We start from the raw sequence: 25,936 nt of genomic DNA on the forward strand, positions 1-25,936 counted from the left end.
ACGGCCGCCCTGTGTCAGCGGGGGGCACTCGCACACTGTGGGTCACGCAGGTCCTATGCCACTGCAGTGGGCCAGGGGAAGGGGGCTGCACTCTGACTCACAGGACTCTGCAGCCGGGATGGCTGGATTCTCAGTGTCTGTGGGTGTGGAGCTGTCGTAGCAGGCCTTTGTCCAGAGAGGTTGTAGGGTCCCAGTTTGCATCTGAGGCCAGTCTGGGTGGTGGTGAGGATGGGTTTCCCTTCACAGCAATTGTGCCGTTCAAGATCTCATTATAACTTCATGTGTCCAGATAAAGAATGTGAACTCTTTTCCTTGAAGTCTAATACACCCATTTGGAATCTCAGGGACATTTTTCAAATACTTCTCTTTCTTAACTATAAACTAGAAGCCCGGTGCACGAAATTCTTGCACAGGGGGGCAGTATGTCCCTCAGCCCAGCCTGCAATCTCTCCAATCTGAGACCCCTTGAGGGATGTCCAACTGCCCGTTTAGGCCTAATCCCAGGAGGATCGGGCCTTAACAGGCAGTTGGACATCCCTCTCACAATCCAGGACTGCTGGCTCCCAACTGCTCCCCTGCCTGCCTTCCTAATTGCCCCAAACCACTTCTGCCTGCCAGCCTGATCACCCTCTAACCACTCCCCTGCCAGCCTTATTGCCCCTAACTGCTCCCCTGCCAGCCTGTTTGCACCTAACTGCCCTCCCCTGTAGGCATGGTCACCCCTAACTGCCCTCCACTGCAGGCCTGGTCACCCCTAACTACCCTCCCCTGCAGGCCTGGCCCCCTACCCCAACTGCTCTCCCCTGAAGGCCTGAGTCCCCCCCAACTGCCCTTCCCTGCAGGCCCAGTCACCCCCAACTTCCCTCCTCTGCCAGCCAGGTACCCCTAACTGCCCTCCCCTGCAGGCCTGGTCCCTCCCAACTGCCCTCCCCTGCTGGCCATCTTGTGGTGGCCATCTTGTGTCCACATGGGGGCAGCCACCTTGTGTGTTGGAGTGATGGTCAGTTTGCATATTACTCTTTGATTAGATAGGATTAGATAGGATAGAGGCCTGGTGCACGGTGGGGGCCAGCTGGTTTGCACTGAAGGGTGTCCTGGATCAGGGTGGGGGTTTCCTTGGGGCATGAGGCGGCCTGGGCGAGGGGCCTGTGGTGGTTTGCAGGCCGGCCACGCCCCCTGGCAACCCAAGCAGAGGCCCTGGAATCTGGGATTTATTTACCTTTTATAATTTAAACTTTGTAGCCTTCAGCGGAGCCAAGCCTCCCGCTCGCGCCATGGCTGCAGCCATTTTTGTTGGGATTTATTTATCTTCTATAATTGAAACTTTGTAGCCTTGAGTGGAGGCCTGGGCCTGCCAGGGTGTGCAGAAAGCTTGGCTTCCTCCATTGCCAGGGAAACCCAAGCCTCCTGCTCACTCTGTGGCAGCAGCCATCTTGGTTGGGTTAATTTGCATACTTGCTCCTGATTGGCTGGTGGGCGTGGCTTGTGGGTGTAGCAGAGTGATGCTTAATTTGCATGTTACTCTTTTATTAGCTAGGATATCAATGACCTTAAAAGAACAGAATTCAGATTTTTTTTTCAACTGTTTAAAATAGCCTTTGATTGTTTATAAGGTTAGGTATAAGAATTCTCGCTTTCTTGTATTCTCAAACATTATAGTTTGCCTCCTTTTCTTACAGATGCTGGCCTAGAAGTAAAAGTCAAAGACCCACCTAAAGGGATGATACCACCGGGAACTCAGCTGGTCAAACCAAAGACTGAACCTCAACCAAATAAGGTTAGGATAGGATGAAATCAGAATCTGAAACAGTCAAGAGATTTATTAATTTTCTTCATTGATGCTGCAAAGTGGCCATCTTTGTTTTATTTGACTTTAATATTTGAATTCTAAATACCCCTCAATAATTTTGAAGAGTAGTTCATGGTAATTCTACTCATTTCTAAATAGTATAACCTGTACTTTTTGGCATCTTTGTGTAAGACTTAAGTAATTTATAGGCCTTTTGTACTTTCTATTAATTGAAAATTTACAGCTAACTACAAGTCTACTGCTCAGAAGTGTATAAAGTTTGCAAAGTTAAAATATCCTTGCCACTAAGAAAAATTAATTTCCTAACATTGAAAGTAAATAGAGAAATTTTTGTAAACTATTTATTAAAAAAATATTGGTAAAGAATTTATATTATACTTTTCTAACAATAATAATTCCTTTCTCTTTTTTAATCATGTCTTCAAAAGTTAGAGAGGCAAATATAAATATATTAATAATTTTCTAATTTTTTCCGTAATGTACACTTTAATACTTTAGTTATAAATAAACCACTGTTATTTGCACAAGAAAAGCAGCTACAAATAATTTTAGAGGCTTTATTAGAATTAATAATACTTCAATTCTGTTTAATTTTATCTCTTACTACTTATGTGATCTCCAAACCATGATTTTCCCTGTCTATCTTTGCTTTTCTCAGGTTCGAAAATTTGTGGCCAAAGACAGTGCAGGGCTTCGTATTCGCAGTCACCCTTCCCTTCAGAGTGAGCAGATAGGCATAGTGAAAGTCAATGGAACCATCACTTTTATTGATGAGGTAATTTATAATGAAACACCTGGTAATTAATCTTGAAAAGAAAGTTTTTGCATTTGTTTGCATAATAATAAGGTTACTAAATTTTCTGTTAGAATATCTTTTAACTAGTTTGGGTAGTGTTTAGAAAATTATTTTTCAAAATGTGTTCATTGAGTTTTAAGCATTTCATTAATTTTTTTATCAATAAAAATAACTAAAATTTATATATATATATATATATATATATATATATATATATATATATATTTCAGAGAGGAAGGGAAAGGGAGAAAGGGAGAGACAGAAACATCAATGATGAGAGAGAATCATTGACTGACTGACTGCCTCCTGCAAGTCCTTCATTGGGGATGGAGCCCACAACCCAGGCATTTGCCCTGACTGGGAATCAAATTGTGACCTTCTGGTTCATAGATTGATGCTCAACCACTAAGCCACCTGGTCGGGCTAAAATTATATTTTTAAAATGAATGGAACTCAGTTAACATAGGAGTCAGAGTCTGTACAAGCACTCACTGAAAATGCGTACAGTTCATGTTTATTTTTAAATGTGTTTATTGTATTTCTTTAACTTTGACAGTACATTTTTCTAATAAAACAACCAAATAACTTGTGATTATTAAAGTCTAAATTGGGGGAAGGAAGACATGTTCTTTTGGGAAACATCTGGTTTTATGTTTCAAGTTTTTATTTTAAAGGGTGATATGTTTGTACTTTTACTCCTATGTGACATTGTTTTTGCAATCTCACCATGTGAAATATATTGCTTGGCATTCCATTGGTGCTTTTTTCTTTAAAGGTTCTCTCATACTTACCTTCTGAAAAACTAGATGCTTAATCTCCGTGTCCACCATTATTTGCCTGTTTTGTAGCCTTTCAGCCTTTGCTAGCCTCATAGGAGTTACAGGAGGCCATGGCTTGTTTTTGATGCTTATTTCTCACAGATCCACAATGATGATGGTGTATGGCTGAGGCTGAATGATGAGACAATAAAGAAGTATGTTCCTAATATGAATGGGTACACTGAAGCCTGGTGTCTCTCTTTTAATCAACATCTTGGCAAGAGTCTTCTGGTCCCTATTGACGTAAGTAAAAGGTTATTTTTAAAAGTGTTATAGGTGCACTCTGTCCTCATTACAGGACTTTTCTTTAATTAAGCTAATGAAGGCTTTTCAGTTCTGAGGTATACCACAACTAAATAACTCTTACTTTAAAAGTGCTTGAATTCTTGAGAGCTTCTGTGTAATAAAGGTGGAGCTGGAAAGGCTGATGACCTTAATACTTACTATGATCCCTCACAGGCAGAAAGTAATAAATGAAAACTGGGTCTACTGAGTTCCTTTCAAAGAGGTGGGAAATAAGAGTGGTTGCATCTTTTTTTTAAACTTTCTTAGTCACACTACTGTTTGGAATGAATTCTGCACTAAATTTATGCATTCCATATTATTATATACATTAAAAAACATGTATAACATTTGTTTTTTATGTTGGCATTTCGTAATTAGCTCTCTGTGTTTTGTCTAAGTTTGAATGTTTCCTTCTTAGCTTATAATATTATTGTGTTAAGATAAGCTGGATTTTTAGACTTGTGGTGTTCCAGTGTTCTAGTTGAACCTAGATCTTACTGTCTGAGGAAATTCATTGAACCTCTTTAATAAATGCATTAGAAAATTCACAAGATTGCTGCATCACTAAATGTGATAGTAAAGCACAACTCTTTATAATCCTATCTAATAAAAGGGTAATATGCAAATTGACCATCACTCCAACACACAAGATGGCTGCCACAAGATGGCCAGCAGGGGAGGGCATTTGTGGGCAAACAGGCCAGCAGGGGAGGGCAGTTGGGAGGGACCAGGTCTGCAAGGGAGGGCAGTTGATGGCAATCAGGCCTTCAGGGGAGGGCAGTTAGGGGTGACCAAGCTGGCAGAGGAGGGCAGTTGGGGGTGACCAGGCCTGCAGGGGAGGATAGTTGGGGGGACCAGGCCTACAGAGGAGGGTAGTTGGGGGGGACCAGGCCAGTAGGGGAGGGCAATTTGGGGGGACCCAGGCCTGCAGGGGAGGGAAGTTGGGGGAGACCAGGCCTGCAGGGGAGGGCAGTTAGGGGCGACCAGGCCAGTAGGCAAAGGCAGTTAAGGGTGACCAGGCCGGCAGGGGAGGGCAGTTAGCGGCAACCAGGCTTGCATGGGAGGGCAGTTAGGGGCTACTAGCCTGGCAAGGGAGGGCAGTTAGGGGTCACCAGGCTAGCAGGGGATGGCAGTTGGAGGGGACAAGGTCTGCGGAGGAGGGAAGTTGGAGGAAGGGACCAGGCAGGCAGGGGAGGGCAGTAAGGGGCGACCAGGCCAGCAGGGGAGGACAGTTAGGGGCGACCAGGCTGGCAGGGGAGGGCAGTTAGGGGCAACCAGGCCTGTAGGGAGGGCAGTTGCGGGGGACCAGGCCTGCAGGGGAAGACAGTTGGGAGGGACCAGGCCTGCAGGGGAGGGCAGTTGGGAGGAACAAGGCATGTTTGTGGGGGGGGAGGACTAAGCCTGCAGGGGAGGGCAGTTAGGGGTCACCAGGCCGGCAGAGAAGGGCAGTTAGGGGCAATTGGGCCGGCAGGAGATCAGTTAGGCATCAATCAGGCTGGCAGGGGAGTGGTTAGGGGGTGATCAGGCTGGCAGATAGAAGCAGTTAGGGCCAATCAGGCAGGCAGGCAGGTGAGCAGTTGGGAGCCAGAAGTCCTGGATTGTGAGAGGGATGTCCGACTGCCCAGTGGGATCGGGCCTAAATGGGCGGGCAGGGCAGTCAGGCATCCCTCGAGGGGTCCCAGTTTAGAGATGGTGCAGGCTGGGCTGAGGGACACACACACACCCCACCCCACCACCTGTGCACAAATTTTGTGCATCGGGCCTTTAGTTTAAATATAAAATTATGATTTTCTTCCTTTTCATCATAATCAAATGTATGTATTCCTTATGACACTGCAAATAAATAGCACTATTAAAATTTTATTTTTAAAAAACCTTAACATTTTAAACAGATGAATTTCTTACAAATCAATGTGTAAAGTTAATGTGATATCAAACCATTCAATATATTGTTTGTTTTTCTTCTTGGTAGTCCAGAGTAATGTTCTCCAAAGGGGCAGTTATACATGATGAGTCTTTGGAAAAGAAAATATGAAAACTTCTATTTATATTTATATTTATTTATCTAATTTTTTTATATTATTTTATTTATGCTTTATAATAGTACAGTGAGGAGAGATATAACTGAATATATTTTTACTAATAGATCTGTTATTTAAAAAAAGCTTCGAGTGTGTTGGCCTCCTATTTTACTGAGATTAAGCTAAAAAATGACAAATCTATAATTAAAATATAAAATTTTAAATAAATGAGATCTTCAATTTTCTACTGATTCGTATCTGCAGGTAAAAATGAGAAGGATTTTGATCCTCATGAAAAGAGGTACTTCTCTGAAAGAGAAATAAGGATTATTTATCATCTATGACTAATAAGTTGGCTTTCAATTGTTTGAAATAGTTTTTTCCATTATAGTAACCAAATATTCCTCAGGATTATGAAAATTATATTTTAAATGAAATAAGTGTAACCGCCATTTTATTTCTTCTGTTTATAGCTTACTTTTAAAATTTTCACCAATTTAGACTTTTGTGTATTTAAGCCCTATAAGGCATTATCTTTACTACATCCCCATCCAAAATTGTTTTCCTAATTCCTTTGCTTGTTCATTTGAAGAGATGCTTTTGAGAGAAGAAGGCAGTCATAGGTAAAACAGGAGAATCAACAGGAGAAAGGAAGAGCAAGGAGTACTGTGTGTTGAAGTTCTAAATGCCATGGTTCATTTTGGCACATTGGTGTTCCATTATTTGACAATTTGAAACCCCATCTAATAGTAGACAGTATTCTTTTTTTTTTTTTTAATATATTTTATTGATTTTTTTTTTTTTTTTACAGAGAGGAAGGGAGAGGGATAGAGAGTTAGAAACATCAATGAGAGAGAAACATCGATCAGCTGCCTCCTGCACACCTCCTACCGGGGCTGTGCCCGCAACCAAGGTACATGCCCTTGGCCGGAATTGAACCTGGGACCGTTCAGTCCACAGGCAGATGCTCTATACACTGAGCCAAACCGGTTAGGGTTAGACAGTATTCTTGAGGCCAGAGAATGAAGGGCAGTAACAAAGGTAAGAAAGAAAGCTAAATGGAGTGAGCCATACAGATACTTGTGGGTTTTCACTGGAACGTGAATGAGAAGGTTGTCACTGACTTAAAAAATCTTGATACAGAATATTGGAGATAGAATTTTAAATGAAGTAAGTGGCTTTGCAATTTTTCTGGTTTTTATGTTTAAGAATGACATGAGTTCTATTTTCATGTACATAATTTAGTATCACTAAGAAGGCTGAGATTTTTTTTGGTTCCTTTATTTTAAACATGGTAGTAACTTGAGATTTTTATAAATTAAAGACACCAGTAGGAAAGGGGTAAATTAAAGATGTACATAAAAAATCTGAAGACTGAAAAAGAAGGAGAAAATGGAATTAAGGCCATATTTGGAGAGGTGTTTCTGTGAAGGAGGAGGGGATGTGTATGGCAGTAAATATGTTTTTAGGGATGGAGGGAAGACGGGGTGAGGTAGAAGGCAGATGCCATGATACTTCATAAACTAGAAGAGAGCAAGCCATCAGTTGGGATAGAAACAAATGAGTTACATTAAAGGATTCATGCCAGGGCCAGCCTGACAGGTTGAACCGGGCTGAGGTAGGGAGGTGGGAATTAAGAAAAGAAAGAAAGACAGGAGAGCAGGATCGGGAGGACTACAGATAATCGAGAGACTGCAGCAAGTTTATTAACTGTGTAATGCCTTTTGTGCACAAAACACTGAACAGGAGGTCTGTCAAGAGGAATGTATTCTTTGTTCCTCTTAATCTCTAAGGGAGAGACAGAGCAGAAGGACAAATTCTCAGTACAGCAAATCTCAGTAAATAGTTACAGACTTCTTGGTAAACTATGAAAGGTTGCTCTCATTCTACTGATAACTGACATCCAAACAAGCCTGGGAAAACTGTGTGGGTAGGGGACCTAGCCTTGCTAGTCCCTTCAGGTGCAAGGACCGTGTCAGCTTACACCCGGTCTCCAACAGATTCAGAAATGTCATAAAATTTTGGAATAATGTTTGATAGAGATGGAAGAGGGATCTGAAGTAAAAACTACTTGTTTGGGGATTATTGGGCCACTAAGGACCCAGTGAGACCACTGAATGGATCCATTCTGGATGAACTTCCTCCCACATAGCCCTAAGTGTCCAGAATTAAAAGAGCCAAGAAAGCAGATTCTAGCACTAACTGGAATTATCCAAAGTGCTGTGACAGAAAAATAGGGTTGAAGAGGAATTTCAGGTGGTGATGGAGGAGCAGTTGAGATCACCAGCTGGGATCTGGCCTAAGTTGTAAATGTGAACTGGCAAATGGGGGGCCCAGTGGACTTGGAGGACGTAGTACAATCCCCGAACAACATAGTGAGTGCACTTTAGTTAGAGTTGGAAGGATATAGGCAGTTTGTGTGTTAAATTAGAATATTTTAATTTGACTTAATAGTTAGAACATTTTATTGAATAGATGGCCCATTAATGTGGCCAGCAAAGGTAACTGAAGTTCAGTGAAAAGCGAAAGTCATTGAAACTGCTTTAGTATAAGAACTAACAGGCAAGGCAGCTGGATGATCATTTGCATCGACAGGAAGACACACATGTGATGGCAACACTGTGACCTGCAAGGTTTAAGATAAAAGTGAGTTTGGTTACCATTACATACAGTATAAAGTTATGGGGCAAATGGAAATAGTTTGATATTGGATCAGGAAAAAGCTTAGAGCAGTTTTGGTGTAAAAATAAGAGAACAGGTAGATGACATAAGGGTTTTGTTTTTGTGTGGTGACTCAAGATGACAGGATACAGAGTAGCAAAATAAACTGGTCTAGGGCTTCAAACAGATCTAATATAAAGTTACATCAGTGCAGGTGTTAGATGAGGACCAACACAGAGTCAGAACCTGGCATCAGTAAGGACAGGCTACTTTTCCAGGGTTTTGTCGTAGGGAATGGGGCAGGCCCTTATACAGTCAGTAAATTTTTAATGGGTACCTTACTCTGCAAGGCTAAATGTGATAGGGCACAGAGGGAATAATGATATTTGCACAGAGGAAATAACAGCTCCATCTCATCCCCTAAAGCAGTGGTCAGCAAACTCATTAGTCAACAGAGCCAAATATCAACAGTACGATTGAAATTTCTTTTGAGAGCTAAATTTTTTAAACTTAAACTTCTTCTAACGCCACTTCTTCAAAATAGACTCGCCCAGGCCGTGGTATTTTGTGGAAGAGCCACACTCAAGGGGCCAAAGAACCGCATGTGGCTCGCGAGCCGCGGTTTGCCGACCACTGCCCTAAAGGAACTAATACAGCCAAATAAATGCATTTTGTTACTTCTCCCTTTGCATCTCAAAACATTTACTACTGGGCAAGCACTTTACACTCTTCTTCCTTTTTACTTCAGGCCATTTGTGAATAAGTCAACTATAATTCTGGCTTATAATTTCAAAATACTGATAAATTAAAAAATGAAGGACCAATGTCACTAACTTAAGATGCAAAAATACAGAAAAGTTTCCCTTAGCAATCTTTACATCTACCCTTCAACCTGTTCTAGTGTAAAAAATTTTGCATTTACTTCAATGTTAGTATCGTATTTGGGTCCTGACTCAAACTGTTGGGAAGAGTGTGGCTAAGGATTGGAAATTAATTAATTTATTTTATATATTTTTATTGGTTTTTTACAGAGAGGAAGGGAGAGTGATAGAGAGTCAGAAACATCGATGAGAGAGAAACATCTATCAGCTGCCTCCTGCACATCTCCTACTGGGAATGTGCCCGCAACCAAGGTACATGCCCTTGACTGGAATCGAACCTGTGACCTTTCAGTCCGCAGGCCAACGCTCTATACACTGAGCCATACCAGTTAGGGCAGGATTGGAAATTTAAATAGTGCTTAAATACTCGATGAGCTACATTTTTTTAAAAAAAAGATGAACATAGTCATATTTAGAATAAGCTTTAAAGTTATCTTTTTGCAGTGTCTTGTTTATTTACTTATATAACTTTGGTTTTCATTGTAGATATGTACTTTAGCTAAATTTTAGCCACCTAGAAAGTTCTATTTAAACATCATTACATTACTAAGAAACAGTGGCATCCTAACTTAGTTCAAATGGGACATTAAAGTTTTAGCATGTTATGTTCTAATTTAGAGATTAAATAGCATTAGACATTTGTATTATAACTATGTATTTTAAAAATATTTTTAAGTAATGGGAAAAATAGGGTTAAACATGAAGGATGCAGATTCTTTTCTGTGAGGTGCTCATGGGCTACTAGAACTTCTTGCCCTTTTAGACCACTGTGTTCAGTGTTCAGTTTTACGTCCTACAGTCTTTGTTTATGTTGTTTCATTTGTCCAGAATGCTTTTGCTCCCATTTATTTCCCCTAACCTTTCCAATATTTTCCTGTTGACAGGGATAAAAGTTTCCCTTGACCTTTTTCTTCTCTGTAATTCCCAATAATTCTATAGCTACTAATTGTTCATTCAACAAATATTTATTGGGTCCTAATTATGTGCCAAACACTAAACTGAGAAGTAGGTGTTGGGTGGAGAGGCAGAAGAGAGGAATACAAAATAAATAAGATGTAGTACAGTTCTTGTTCTTGAGGTACTCGCTATATGGTGTAATAGATATATCATATCCAATAATTACATTGCGTTTTGGTAAGTTTTAAAATGGCTTCACTTAGGAGGACATTTGAAGAGGTCTTAAAGAAAAGTTGCCAGGAGAAAGAGAAGGAATTTCTAGACATAGACTCAAATTCCAAATTTATGGAGGTATACTATGTTTGGGAACTGATAGTTTATATGAATGAAGCAATGAATTGGGGATGGAAAGCGTATAAGTACTGGGGAAATTAGGTTTCTCTCTCCCTTCTCAGGTAGCACTTTGTCTGTACTAGTAAAAGTAGAAAAGGCTTATTTCTCTTTCTAACTATCCATAATGTTGTTTGTTTTCTTTTTTCTTGCCTTGAGCCCATTTGTATTTATATACCTTTTATTTCTGTTAAGGACTAACAAGGGTCCCTTCTTACTCATATTTGTTTCTTCCCAGTGTTATTACATTTTGCTCATGGAAGGCTTTCAATGTTTGTTGAATACTAAATTTGAATTCTTGGTATTTGGTATGATCGTACTGTTTTAAAGAATTCCTAACATATATGCTCTTTACCTTAATTCTCTCACTTAATTCTTTGTGACTCTGTGATGTTAAGTATTTTAACATTCTCATTTTTTTATGACAAAAGATAGCTCCTCTCCCAAGATCACAAGTAGGAAGTAAATATGAATATTCAAATATGAACAAGGACCATGATATATGTTGAGGGTGACATGGATGAGTTTGAGAAGGCAAATTAAAATTGTGAACATTTGGAAACTACAAAGTGTAAACTAGTAGAATGTTTCATGAGGGAAAATGTAATTAGAAAGAAGAGAGAATTAGTTAAGTACATGACATGGGAGATATTTGATTGCCTAGGAATTGAACTTAAATTTTTTGGAAAACCATTTTACTTATAGGATAAGGAGATATTTAGTGATTTAGAGGCATAATTCTGTGGATACTTGGTCAAAAATGAAGTATCGCAACATTATGAAGCAAGTTGAATGGTAGAGAAAGTTTATATCAAGGAAAGTAGATGGTACCTCATTAGAAGTGTTCTAAGATATCTTTATAAAGTCCATATTATCTGAATTCTTGCAGAAGCAACACTGGTCTCTGAACATCTCCATGCATTTATACAAACCACTTCTTACCTACTTAGGCCAAATGTGGTTCAAATATGGAAAGGTTGATTTTTTTCCAAAATTGGGGACCCTGAAGATTTGAAGGAGAAATGAAGGAAAAATATTTGGTAGTCTCTCTTAGAGTATTACCCAGGGTAATTGGTAAAATTAGAAAGTGTTTCTTGCATTTTATGTTCAGTTTCATACTTTTGGGATACCTACTGGTGTCTGATAGTCACAGATTCAGCATACACCAAATTTCTTGGTTTGTTTTATTATTAGATCTGTGTATGTGTATGCATAACCTGTTTCTCAATTTTAGTAAATTATAAATATTTACTTAATGTAGCATTAGTAAATGTGCTGTCCTTGATGATTATTTATCTTTTTTTTTTTTTTTTGCTTGAGCATTTGACATGTTTGGTCATATATTTTCACCATGGAAATTTTTCTCTTATTTGATCTCTTCCATGCCTTGAAAGATTATCAGCTTAGAGATGTGATTTGGTACTCATTAATTTACTTAGGTTTTTAATATGCTTTCCTTTTCTTCACACACCTCTTTTTGCCTTTAAAATAGTCTTTGAGAATAAAATGATTTCAATTTTTGTAACTATGTGTGTGTGTGTGTGTGTGTGTACACACACACACACACACACACACACATGCATATATATTAAACTTTCCTAAATATTCAAAAAAACACTTTGCAAGTACATTTTATTTTTAAACTCCAGCTTTCTGTTTGGTAAATTTTTTGTTTCTGATAAATGCAATTTTGTCAGGTCACTACATTTTGAAAATAACTTTAATAATCTTATAGTAAACCAGTGCAGACTAAGAACTTTCTATAAATGCAGAACAAAGGCCAAAAAGTGTGAAATTTGAATCCACACATAATTAGCATGTATAAAATAGAATTTTATTCACAATATATAACTGTGATTAGCAGTTACATCATTTTGACATATCCTTGTACATGTTAACTCATGTGCTCAGACTTAGAAAATACTTAAATTTACACTTTGAAATTAAAAAAAGGTGCAAGCTTTAAATATTGTCAGTAGCCACATTGCTTCTTTATAACGAACTTCATCGGCATTGTTTTTCGTTGTTTTAATACTAAAAAAAGTTAAGCTAAAAATTAAAAAATGCTTTAAAAACTCTTGATATTGTTTTGTCAAAGATCTGCAACACCATTCCCTGTGAAAGAGAAAAACCATTGAGCAAACATTTCACAAATTCTTATATAGTACATGGATGAGTCAGTAAGGGCATTTCAACCCCTCCCCCCAAAAAAACAAACAAGCATCATTTCAAAATGCTTTGCAAACATGTTTCCAGTTCACCTAAAGAGAAAGGACCCTATCCTCTATCCATTTTTAAATGTGGAAGGGGGTTTGGTTTGTGGGTTTGTTTTGTTTTATATTTATTTGTAGGTATACTATTAGAAACTCATTTTTCTGGCTTTCATTTGTCTTATATTTATGAATTAGCACATATGTATGTATATGGGTGTGTGTCTATGTCTGTCTATACTAGGGGTGGGCAAACTTTTTGACTCGAGGGCCACAATGGGTTCTTAAACTGGACCGGAGGGCCGGAACAAAAGCATGGATGGAGTGTTTGTGTGAACTAATATAAATTCAAAGTAAAGGAGCGGAGGGGAGAGCAAGAGAACCCTCTGCTCTTTCGGCTCTGCGGGCCGAATAGAACAGCCGAATGGGCCGTATCCGGCCCGCGGGCCGTAGTTTGCCCATGGCTGGTCTATACACATATATATATGAGGAAATTACAGAACTAGAGCATATTAAATAAAATCTCGTTATCTAAAATGGTTTATAATTGGTTGGGAATTAACTTCTTTCCTTTGTGTTGCAGTCTTGGATGATGACAGTTTTTATTAACATTTTGAATGTCCTCATTTTCTCCACAATAACCATTTATCACAGTATTTACTAGTACATAAGCAGTAAAATCGTGTAATTACCACTCACTGGAAAGATTTTAATTTCAGATCAGATAAATACAATAGAATGATATATCTATGTAAAATGTATATCATTTACATTTTCTTTATGAATTTCTGAAAATATTTCCTCTGGGACTATGCTGCTTTAACAAAATATTTTTAGACTTTCACATAGTGACTAAATGATCTGTGTATTTCCTAAACTTTGAAATGGAGAAAACTTGGCCTGTCTTTTGATAAAAGATTCAGATTGTGTGTTTTTCTCTATGCTTGCTTAACAAATTTACTAACAGCTTTCAATAACATTTCCAACTGATATTTTGCACTTATAGAAGACAGAAAAATTACTTAAGGTTTTTTCCTAATTTACTTTTTTTGGGGGTACTTTAAAAAGTGATAACTAGTTCACATATACTACATGCCATTATTATTCATAGTAACGGTTGCACTATCTATGCAATCTGTATTCACATTTTCTTTATAAAACTGCACTGTTTTCTGTCATGAAACAAATCTGATTATTTTGGAACAGATATGTCGTCAGATAAGGGGTTTTAAGGTTTCCTTCTTGCATTGATGGTGTTAAGCTTTCAGTCAATTTTAGTAAATGGCATGACACACTATATCCATGGAGAGCTTTTGACAAAACTTATTTATCAGAATTTCCTTGATGTGTGGTTTACTCAGGTGGCTTCAGTTTCCCTTTAATAAAATATTTTAGTGCTGGTGCTAGAGTACAGAACAATGTTGTTACTGTGAACGCATCTTCTGCAGCTGATATCCTGTTCCCTTTCTTTGTTGATATTTTTCTTTCTTAAACTTTGTTGCTCAGAATATCTTTAATGCTAGCCAAGGAGTCAGGGATTTGGACGTATTTTCATGGACTTCCAAAGCTTTTTCCCCCCAGGTGAGTTAACTGTAAGGAACAATCATACATTATTCAGGTATTTCAGCATGTATAACAGATTTACATGATATCCTTTGAAGTGTTGGCTTAAAATTAATAATTTTTTTAACCAAAAAATATCTATACAAAGTGCTGCAGTTGAGTTTCCCCTGTAACTCTTTCCCCTCTACTTCTCCCAAAGACTGTATTATTAGTTTAAGTTAAACTTTTACATGACTTCAAATTCACTATGTTTAATTTTATGACTAGCTTCTCCCACAATTATATCCAAGTCTAGCTTTTTCAGAACTAGCTTATCTAGGTGGGAGAGACTTGACCCTATGTCCCTTCTGTTTTTTCCTATTCTTTCACAATGCCTTGTTGAATGTTTATCTGAGAATGGGTAGGGACTACAAATCATATTCTGGTACCAGGTCTTACTTTACTGTGCTGAATTGAACATGTACTTTAGGATTGCTTGAGAGTAAAAAGCACAGTTCTGACTTTATGTCTGTCAGTTCTTTTTATACTGTTTAATATTAAAAAGTTGGATAGACTTTATTTTACATTTATTAATTAATATAGCTTATTTAATTATTCAATTAAATATTTTAATAAAATTTCTCATATATTACCTTTCAGTGAATAACTTTCAAGTATTATTAGTTTTTGCCAACACACCTCTCAGTGTTACCCTGAATAATCAAAAGTTGGAGATACTATTATACTTAAAATAAAATGCTCCAGATATATCATTAAATACCAATGAGATTATTTTTTCTCAAAATCTATTAATATTTGCTTGTGATTTTTTTATCTTATACTATGTAATTTTTTAACCTCAGTTGTAATAAGGACTAACTTGCCTTTATCCAACTTTGAAATACCATGATGTATTTACTAAAATTGATCACCAACAAAACGTTTTTAAATGTTTACTGAAATCCTTGTGAGTGTAGTAGCACAATTTAAACTTTAGACCCTACTCTCAATTCGTGAGTGCTCTTCGTATTCATATTGAAGTGTTTGCAGGTATACATGCATGCGTATATAAAATGGATATTTTAAGCTTATTTTTGATTATTAATCTAGTCTGAATTTTTAAAGTAAAATTCTCATTTCCATTAAATTGCCAATATATAGCTAAAAAATTTAGGATAAGTAAAGTATGGTAATTATAGTAAATGTAAATAAACATTGTCCATAGTGCATATTTGTATAACTACAAAGTAATGATTATTAATCACCACAATGATATGTACAAAATATTATGTGAAGGTTGCTAGTTGCTCTAAAAGTTTCCCTGCCCAAACATACTGAATTAAAGTCACAAGTACACAGAATTATTGAATCTACATTTTTTTTAACCTCAGGATTTTATTTTTTATTTTCTACTACATAATGAACATATTTATATACCTCCTAATATGAGACTATTTATAGTGATAGAGCTATTTAATAATATTTTATCTTGTATAATGTGTTACTATTTATTTTATTCTAACATTGCTAAATATTAATTCTTTAAAAAGTTGGTTTTTTTAATCCTTATCTGAGGATATGTTTATTGATTTAGAAAGAGAGGAGAGGAAGAAGTGGAGGAGGAGGAGGAGGAGGAGAGAGAAAGAAAGGAAATTATAGATGTGAGAGAAACATTGATTGGTTGTCTCCCAAACAAGCCCAGACCAGAGACCAAACCCAAAACCCCAACCTAGGTATGTGCCCTGACTAGGAATCAAACCTGCAACTTTTTGGTGTATGGTATGATGCTCCAACCAAATGAGCCACCCAGCCAGGGCTACTAAATATTAATTTTAACTTCATATTTGAGTGTCTCATTATGATCATCTTTTACTGACTTTCTATATAGAGCAATTTGTAGAGTGTATATTACTGTATTTAAGATTGTAGTTTAAATCTGTTTTAAAGGAGTAATGATGAAAATGGAAGAATTCTTGGTGTGGAACTTTGATTTACATTTAGTTGGAAGAACAAAAAAATATGGGAAGGTTGTTATTCCTCTTCATTGAATTTATATAGGAAACAATTCCATCACAGCAGAGTTAACAGAAAATTTAGGGCATGTTCTTTTCTTTCATTGTAGAAATGACTCTCATATCCAAATGCATTATATTTATGTAAAAAATGCCTCTTTAATGTTAATCTGTCCTCTTTACTAAAAGTATAATTATTTTATTTTAATAGCTTTAATATATTACTGTTTAATAATGGCCTAATCTAGCAAGACATTTTTATTTATAGTAAATTAAGAAGTATGAGTTGTTAAAATTCTTAAAAACATTCTTATTTCACTCATAACTAGTAAATATTAACATGTAGGTATATTTTTTGTACATTTTATCATTGTTATCTCTGTTTATAGCTAAGTCTCCAGAGCCTTCACACTTATTTTCTCTATTTTTAAATAATAATTACAGACAAAAGTGGAAGGAAATGAATATTTAGGCTTTTAAACCCATACCAACATACAGTAATGCAGTAATAATGATTCAAAATTATTCAGCTATGGTTCACATAGTAAATTATATTTGTTTCCCCTACTATTAAATATTGTATTAAAAGAAAAATCAAGTACTATTGTAGTTCTCAAATTGTGATATGGTAGTCAAAAGTCTGGTGTTCAATAGCTGTCCTGCTATATTTTCTTCAACTTTATTTTAATTATTATTAAGCATTGAAAAACTGAATGGCTCTTTAATGGTAGTATTGACTAATACTTCAGTTATCTTTGTATATTCTTTTTCTTAATTGACAGTACCTGCATTATAGAATTGTTGTGAAAACTATTAATAAGAATATGTTGAAAGTGATAATAGATTGTATTGTGTTTATTTTCTTTTCCTATTCAAATTTTCAGGAACCTAAAACTAATACTGATGACTTTTTCAAAGACATAAACTCCTGCTGCCCACAGGAAGCAACAATGCAAGAACAAGATATGCCATTCTTGCGAGGAGGTCCGGGCATATACAAGGTAGTAAAGACGGGACCTTCCGGCCACAACATCAGAAGCTGCCCTAACCTTAGAGGTATCCCAATTGGAATGTTAGTTCTGGGAAACAAAGTCAAAGCAGTGGGAGAGGTATGGATTCTTGTAGCTTCATGACTTTAAGATATTCATTTTTAATGTAATACAACCAAAGAAAGCATCTCTTTTTTCCAAAGGTTATCATTTCCATCCCAGGTTTTTTAATGCTAATGTTATTTATCTTTATTTGTATTGGAAATACTAATGTAATTTTTCTGTGCTTTTCTAATAATTTTATTCTCATAATTATCCTTGTGAAAACTATATTAACAAAATGATGTGTCTGTGTATATAAGAGTTTGGTATTACATATATCTTTTTATTACTATAAATGTACTATACTGTCATGGATTAACAGCACTTTAAAATATTTGCTATGGATCAGTATGGAGATGTGATATATACAAAAGGTTTCATTTTTTTGTTCCCATTCATGTGTCTTACTGAAGTCCTGAGCAAATAAAATAACCGTTTCATCAACTGTGGCATTTGTCTCAGATGATGAGCTTGAAGATGTAGTGTGTCATGCTATTTCTTAGTGTCAGGGTCATTTTCAAGTTGCATTATAGGCACTACCAACCTAAATAATGGAGTATGTTGTGTTATGACATTTTAGGTGTCTAAAAAAAGAGCCATGTGTTTTTTGAAACATTTAAAATTATCTAGGGATTATCCTTGTGCCTTAAAAATTATTTTAACTGAAGTCATAAATAAGCAGTATTTTACATAACTTTTATTGATTTTTGTCTTACCTTGGGCTATGGTCTTAATTTCAGAAACTAATTTCATGATAGATATTTATTGGAATGATTACACTATTCAAACTCTTAAACTTTTGCTGCTTTTCAGCCTGAATGCCCTGAGAGAATCAAGCCAATCAATCATGCTTTTTGTTATGTACTAGGTAACCAATTCTGAAGGTACATGGGTGCAGCTGGATAAGAACAGCATGGTAGAGTTCTGTGAGAGTGATGAAGGAGAGGCATGGTCCTTAGCTAGAGACAGAGGCGGAAACCAGTACCTCCGACATGAAGATGGCAAGTTGGCTTACATTTGTGATTTATTCTGATTAACCTTTGAAAGCAGAAGTTTAAAGTGTATTTCTTTTATCATAAAGAGCTTTTCATGTGTTTATTTTTTAAGTAAACGCTAAGCGTAATAAAATCTTGTAATTGTTAATATTGTAAAATACATGAGTACTAAATGAATGCACATCAAAGAAGAGAATTAAAACAAAATGTAGAACATATGAATCCATCTTTGTAAGAAATGCTTTTGATTAATATGAATTTGTGAGATCATTCTTCTGTGCCAGTCCAGGACTGAATGTTTTACCCTTCCTACCACTAAATGGAAGTTTGATTCTCAAACCATCAATCATAGCACTTCTCCCAGGCAGTTTCATTTGATTGAATTTTGTCTCAGGAAAAAACATTGAATAAATGCAAAGCATCTTCTGGGGGTTTCCTATTTTGTTGTTAGGGTTTCAACTTGAAACTTCATTTACCTTTTTCAACAGTGATCTCATTTAATAAAATATTTTCCATTTTGTTTCCCTTTCTATTCACATGGTGGAAAAACTTGTTCTTCAGAGTTCAGACCACACCATCACTTTACCTGAGCTGACAGAGTCAAGAATTCCCTCAGTGTTCCTAAAGAACTGTATTCACCACTAGAGCAAAACTGATGCTATATTCAAGTTAATTTTTACTTCTTCATACCCAGATTGTTCCTATGGACAGGCACAGAGTTTTTTGCTCACGAAGTTTATAACTTTAAGTTGAGTCACAAAAATATTATTAAGGACATCAAAATGAATGTGTAAAATAAGCATATGCTTTTCTACCAAATCCCAAAAATATAGAATAATGTCAGAGAGAGAATAGTATATGCTTTTTTATCCAAGAAAGAATAATCTTAAAATATTCATTATCCAAGAGGCAATATGTCCATAAACATAAATTAAAAAGTTTTGAAACGTGCTTGAATGATAGAGTACATTTAAATGTATTAGAATTATAAATAAAACATTCCCCCTTTTTTCCACAATAAGCCTTTGAGATAGGTTATATAATCTTCATTTTACTGGTAAGGAAGCTAAAGCTCATAAAATTTAAAATGACTTGCCTATGGTTATACAACTGGACAGATGCAGATATAAGACTTGAGCCAGAATCTTCATTTATATTTCAAAATTTGTGCTCATTACACCATACCATACTGTATCAATAATTCATTGAACGCAGGGAGAAGTCAATGGGGGAAAAAGGAGACATATGTAATACTTTAAACAATAAAGAATTTAAATAAAAAATAATTCATTGAACATTATTTGGGAACCTATTTTCTTCCTTGTCTTTACAGATAAATTTTTCATAGTCAAAGATGATGTGGTCATAAAATGTTGACATGGTAGAACTGTTTTTCACTGTTTTGAAAAAGAAAAAGGCTTCATTTGATGTAAATCCTACATTTTACAAAATGACCTCATTTACAACATACTACATATTAAAGTATATTAACTGCATATTCATAAATTCTTAAAGATTTTCCTTATATAGGCATATTCAGATATAAATTAAAATACCTGAAGTGAGATCAGATTTATGTAGGATGTAGTTAAATAATAGGAGAATGGTTTAAGTGACTAGCAAAGGGTCTTTTCTAGCCTAGTAGTCATTTTACCTGGCCATGTGGTTTAATGTGTAAGAGAGGACTCTGGAGCTGGACTGCCAGGGCACAGATGCCAACTCTACAACTTTCCTAGTTTACCTGATACCTCTGTGCCTCAGTTTTCTCATTTACAAAATGAGGATACTTTGTGAGTTTGATCTGAAAGACAAATGAACAAATAACAATCACTTAATGCTTTGCTCTTTATATATACATATAATGTGAGTCTTAATATTTTTTACATAATTGCTGAGGTGATAAGGAAAGAAATGATAAGAAGTTAGTGCTTTAAAACCACTAAGATTAGTTGATACAGTACCCAAATAGTCTGCTCATTGGTATTAGTATGTAACTATTTAATCTATATATATATAAAAAGCCAGTGACCAGAATGCTGTAATGACCAGAACAACCGGTCGCTATGATGCCCACTGGGGACAGTGAACCGGCTGGATTGAGGGGGTGACTCTTTCCCTAAGCCAGCCCTGCCCCATCCCAATTGGCTGGCAGCCCCTCCCCCAGGCCGGCCCCACCCCTGATTGCCCCCCCACCTCAATAGGGGGTGGGGCCGGCCAGCCAACCTCCTGCAGCCCCTCCCCCCACCAGCCCTGCCCTCAATGGGCCCCCACCACCCAGATCGGCCCCGCCCCTGATTACCCCCACACTCCAATAGGGGGTGGGCCGGCTGGCCAACCTCCTGCAGCCTGATTGGTCCAGGCCCCTCCCCCCAGCCATCTCTGCTTCTGATCGGCCCCCCACACACACCAATCGGGGGTGGGGCTGGCTGGCCCACCATCCACAGCCCCTCCCTACCCCAATCGGCCCCCCATCCCAATTGGGGCAGGACCCATCAGCCAATTGCCCGCGGCCCCTGCCCCTAGCCAGCCTGGCCTTGATCAGTCCCCAGTCAGGGTGAGCCCACCGGCCAAACTCCCACCATCTCCTTCCCAAAGGCCTGTCCCCAATCCACCAATTGGAGTCGGGCCAGCCAGACCCCACCTGTGAATGAATTGGTGCACTGGGCCTCTAGTATGGAAATAAGAGGACTTGGCATTATAGTAATTTATTTCTATAAAGTAGTATGAGCAAAACAAAGGCTTTCCTCTTCGTAAAAATTCTTTATTCGTCTTTGGTATCCATAGATAAAACCTAGTAAGCAAAGTTATTGCTATGGTCAAAACAGTTTACACTTGGTGCCAGTTTACACTTGGTGAAAGTGATGCTATCTTTTCCATTCAGATGACTGTTCATGAGTGTTTCAGAAGAAATATTCCACTGCTGAAATATCTTATACTAAGGAGCATTGCTTAAGGGAAGTGCTATGATTGGTTTATTGAAAAAAGTCTAAAAATGCTGGTAAAGGGTAGATTGTACACTACCATAGTTACAGCAGAATTCTGATTTACTCCACCATGTTCTTCTAGTTCTGTTTTCTATTTAAAGGGATATTGACTTTTTAAAAATAAATTTAAAACTTACTATTTTTAAAGAGGTACTTTTTCTTTTTACCTTTCATTCAGCAGTTTTTATTTTTGCTTTTTTTTTTAGCTGGCATTATATGACTTTAGTTAAGGTATTAGTGTTTTTAGTATTAGAATTTTATAGCCACTTGATTGTTAATAGAGGATTAATTTAGCTTACCAATTTTATGTTGCATTGTTGCAATTTGTAAACTAGATAAAAAATTTGCCATTTCTTTGTTGAAATAAGAATTCAGATACATTTGTTTACTTCAGGGTGCATTAATAACTCTGACTACATGACCTGATTTATTATCTTTTTATTTAGGGGAAACTAACTATATATAATAAGTAAAAATAAGTTAAAATTTAAATTTTCAATAATTTTTGCATTCAAAACTTAAAATGTTTCACAAGTGAAAATTTCCTTTGGTACCATATACTTAGACATTTTGAAGATGATTTTCCTGTTTGAATACAAATATACAAAATATTTTTATTTCTGGTTATAGGACATCCATTTTTGTTTTGTAAAATGCCCTTGTTTAAATTTGTTACAAATATGAGTTTCTGGTCCAGAAATACTAGTGTACTACATTCAGTGATGTATTTCTACCATAATAAAAGTAAATTGGCTCCATAAGAGAATATCCCATTTATAAATTTCACTGTGTATTTGATAAATAAAAACAAAGATTTGTCATGTACTTTGTCAGTATCAATAACCTAATTGGTAAACTTATTATCAGATCTAAATGTGAGGTATTTTAAAATCTGACCATCATAAACATTTTCTTGAATTATCTCTTTATTCTCTGAATAGGGGATAACACATAAAAAACTTGTTTTATAATTTTGCCTTTTATTGTAGAACAAGTTCTTCTGGATCAAAATTCTCAAACTCCTCCTCCAAGCCCTTTCTCAGTGCAAGCGTTTAATAAAGGGGCAAGTTGCAGTGCCCAAGGATTTGATTATGGACTTGGAAATAATAAAGGTAGGTGTTTAAAAGTAGTCTTTGACATACCATATCTTAATATTTTCATTACCTTCTCTTCTACCCATTTTAATTACCCTTGACCTACAAAACGTCATTAAAGTTTTTTCCTAGAAAACTAAGAACCAAATGTTTACAAAGATGTTTCTTTAGTATTTGTGTTTTTGTCAGTTTTAGATTAAGTTTATAATTAACTTACTTATTTGTTCCTGTTTTAGAGACACTTATTTTGAATTTGCATCATAAAGATTCTGTGTCACTATATCTAGTCAAAGAATTCTGTCATCTAATTATTAGGAGTAATGTTAATAAGCAAAAAAAGAACTTTCAAAAATGATCCACTTAAAATAAAAACATTTTAAGTAATATTTTTAAATAATATTGTATATCAACTTTATTAAATTTGTGGGGTTTTGAATGTCTAACCAAGTTATCTTAGTTCATTTAGAATTTCATGACATTATATCTTCGGGTTTGGAATGTATAATGAAGCCAAAACCCTAAGCCGTCTATAATAATAAAAGTGTAATGTGGTAATTAGACCAGACAGCCAAATAACCTTCCGGGCGTTATTCTGGATGAAGCTGTGGGGGCCGAGGCAGAGGCAGCTGCCACAGTGGGCAGGGTCCAAGGCAGAGTGGTTAGGGGTGATCAGGCAGGCAGGCAGAGTGGTTAGGGGTGATCAGGCAGGTAGGCGAGTGGTTAGGGGAGATCAGGCAGGCAGGCAGAGGGGTTAGGAGTGATGAGGCAGGCAGGCAGAGTGGTTAGGGGTGATCAGGCAGGCAGGCAGAGTGGTTAGGGGCGATCAGGCAGGCAGGCAAGTGGTTAGGGACGATCAGGCAGGCAGAGGGGTTAGGAGCAATGAGGCAGGCAGGCAGAGTGGTTAGGAGCGATCAGGCAGGCAGGCAGAGTGGTTAGGGGCGATGAGGCAGGCAGGCAAGTGGTTAGGGGCGATCAGGCAGGCAGAGGGGTTAGGAGCGATGAGGCAGGCAGGCAGAGTGGTTAGGAGCGATCAGGCAGGCAGGCAGAGTGGTTAGGGGCGATCAGGCAGGCAGGCAAGTGGTTAGGGGCGATCAGGCTGTCAGAGGGGTTAGGAGCGATGAGGCAGGCAGGCAGAGTGGCTAGGGGCGATCAGGTAGGCAGGCAGGCCAGCGGTTAGGAGCCAGTGGTCCTGGATTGCGAGAGGGTGCAGGCTGGGCTGAGGGACACCTCTCACCTCTCCCTCCTCCCCCAATACACTCATTTCATGCACCGGGCCTATAGTATGGATATAAAATGTATGTAACTTTTGGGGCTGCGTGAATGGAAGAGAGCAGCATCATGGACAGTTTTAACAATAGTTATTTTTAAACTAGAGGTCCAGTGCATGAAATTTGTGCAAGGGGCTCGGCCCTTGCAGCCATGGCTGCCTCAACCCTCGCAGCCCTGGCTTCTTCCTGAAGGTTGTCCGGACAGTTGTCCAGAAGTTTGGACAGTTGTTCTGCTGTTTGGTCTAATGAGCATATTAGCTCTTTATTATTTTGAAATAATTTATACCTGAATTTTATTCAAAATTTCATTTGTATGTAAATTCAGACACATTCATGTTCTTTCCTATGAATCTGACTCCTTCAAAATTAGCCATATTGTCAGCAGGTAGCATTCAGTTGGATGATAGGTAAGACGCAGGGGTCCTCAAACTACGGCCCGCGGGCTACATGCGGCCCGCCGAGGACATTTATCTGGCCCGCCGGGTGCCGCTGCCTGTCCTGCTTAGCAGCCGACTCGTCCCGGGCCTGCAGTGTGCACAGGAATTTGTTCATAGTTTTTTTTTTTTAAACTATAGTCCGGCCCTCCAACGGTTTGAGGGACAGTGAACTGGCCCCCTGTTTAAAAAGTTTGAGGACCCCTGGGTAAGAGGGAGAATAATTCATGGAAATAATTTTAATTTAAAGTGTTATTTAAACTAATTCACCAGATTTGATTTCAAGGAATAAATAGTTTCATAATACCTGACTTACAGAGCAAGTAAAATAATGAAATAGTCTATAAAAAATAAAATTACATCAATGTAGAGGAAATATTCAATTTAAAATAAAGCCACTTCATATATTATTTTCCACAGAATATTTTTATGAAGAAAGCCTAACCACAAGATTTCTTTTTGGTTTGGCTCTCCCTACTCTGTTATGCTGGTCTCTCCTACAGGTTTGTGTACCATATGCTTGCTCATTTCTGGTGGTTCAGATTCCAACTAACTTTATCTAGATCTTCATACTTAAGAAGGGTAAATTCTTGGTGGTGTTTTCTTTATGTCCCTTTCAACCTTTGTCAATCCTTAAGTTAAAATTTCAACACTACTTACCACTACTATACTCCTATAGTAATCTGTTTTAAAACCATGTGTAGTTCAATTTGTATGCGTTCAGTCTCTAAAATGTCTAAATTGTACTGATGACTATCACTTTAAAATCATTATTTAAAATATTTATAGGGCATCCATAAAAATCAACTTTTAAGAGATGCAAACATTGCCGACAACATGTGTTATTAATAAAAATGATACATTACTCTAAAAAATGATTTGCTAATATTGCTCAAAAATAGCATGTAATTATTAGTAGGCTTTTTAAGTATTTAGGTGAAGCAGAGAAATATTAAGAACTTTAATCTGAATAAATATCTAACATTTACTTATTTATTTGTTATCTTACCTTTAATAGTTCCCATTTTATTTAAGTCATACTATTCAAGATCAAGAAATTATTTTTCTTTATAAAATTCATCATAATCTTTAAAATCCTTTTTTAACTTACAGCATTAATTTTTTAAAAAGTAACAATGTACAGCTTGTGTGCACAGCTCTTTCCATATAAATCTATTCCTGTTGGTGCTTCATTTGAAATGTTCATTTATGAAGGTTTATTATACATAAGGAATGTGGCTGAGGGGTGCTATTGTCCAGTTGTGCCTATGTCTGGGTATATTTTTTTTCTTTTCAACATCATTTAAACTATTTTGTATATATTCTCATAAATGAGAAACTATTATCTATCCGGTTACATTACTTCATATTTTTAAAAATATTCTTCTGTTATTTTCCTTTGTATTTAAGTTTAAGGGAAAATGTCAGAATTCATATTTGAGATACTATTCAAATAAATTAGATACCTCATATTCCTTTTTACATTATTATCATATAGATTTTTATATTACCCATTAAAGCAAAAGAGATCATGCTTTTCAAAATGTATAATTTCTTCAACATTAACTTTAAAAATGAAAATTTTAATTTTTAACTATAATAAAAATATATTACTAAGTTAATAACTTATACTTTGCAACCCTTGAATTCCATATTAAAAAAAAAAAAAAAAAAAAAAAACCTCATCTTATTTGCTTATTTTTTGCATGAAGTGTACTTAGTCATTGTCAGGTACTTCATACAAGGA

The 25,936-nt window shown here is 36.8% G+C and overlaps 1 protein-coding gene across 27 annotated transcripts in view; it reads left to right on the forward strand.

Moving 5' to 3' along the window:
- Window positions 1-25,936, forward strand: part of MYCBP2 (MYC binding protein 2) — a 308,362-nt gene that overhangs the window by 215,556 nt on the left and 66,870 nt on the right. For 15 of the 27 annotated variants that reach the window (XM_080658818.1, XM_080658838.1, XM_080658842.1 and 12 more), the window contains 7 exons: window positions 1,680-1,777; window positions 2,469-2,585; window positions 3,527-3,667; window positions 14,276-14,350; window positions 17,208-17,432; window positions 18,283-18,415; window positions 22,383-22,505. In XM_080658818.1, coding sequence (XP_080514944.1) covers window positions 1,680-1,777; window positions 2,469-2,585; window positions 3,527-3,667; window positions 14,276-14,350; window positions 17,208-17,432; window positions 18,283-18,415; window positions 22,383-22,505 — 912 coding nt within the window. The remainder of the gene's footprint in view (window positions 1-1,679; window positions 1,778-2,468; window positions 2,586-3,526; window positions 3,668-14,275; window positions 14,351-17,207; window positions 17,433-18,282; window positions 18,416-22,382; window positions 22,506-25,936) is intronic. The other 12 variants (XM_080658841.1, XM_080658821.1, XM_080658824.1 and 9 more) reach the window with 2 other exon arrangements.

The sequence above is a fragment of the Plecotus auritus genome, assembly GCF_963455305.1.
Source record: "Plecotus auritus genome assembly, chromosome: 3".
Lineage (NCBI taxonomy): Eukaryota > Metazoa > Chordata > Mammalia > Chiroptera > Vespertilionidae > Plecotus > Plecotus auritus.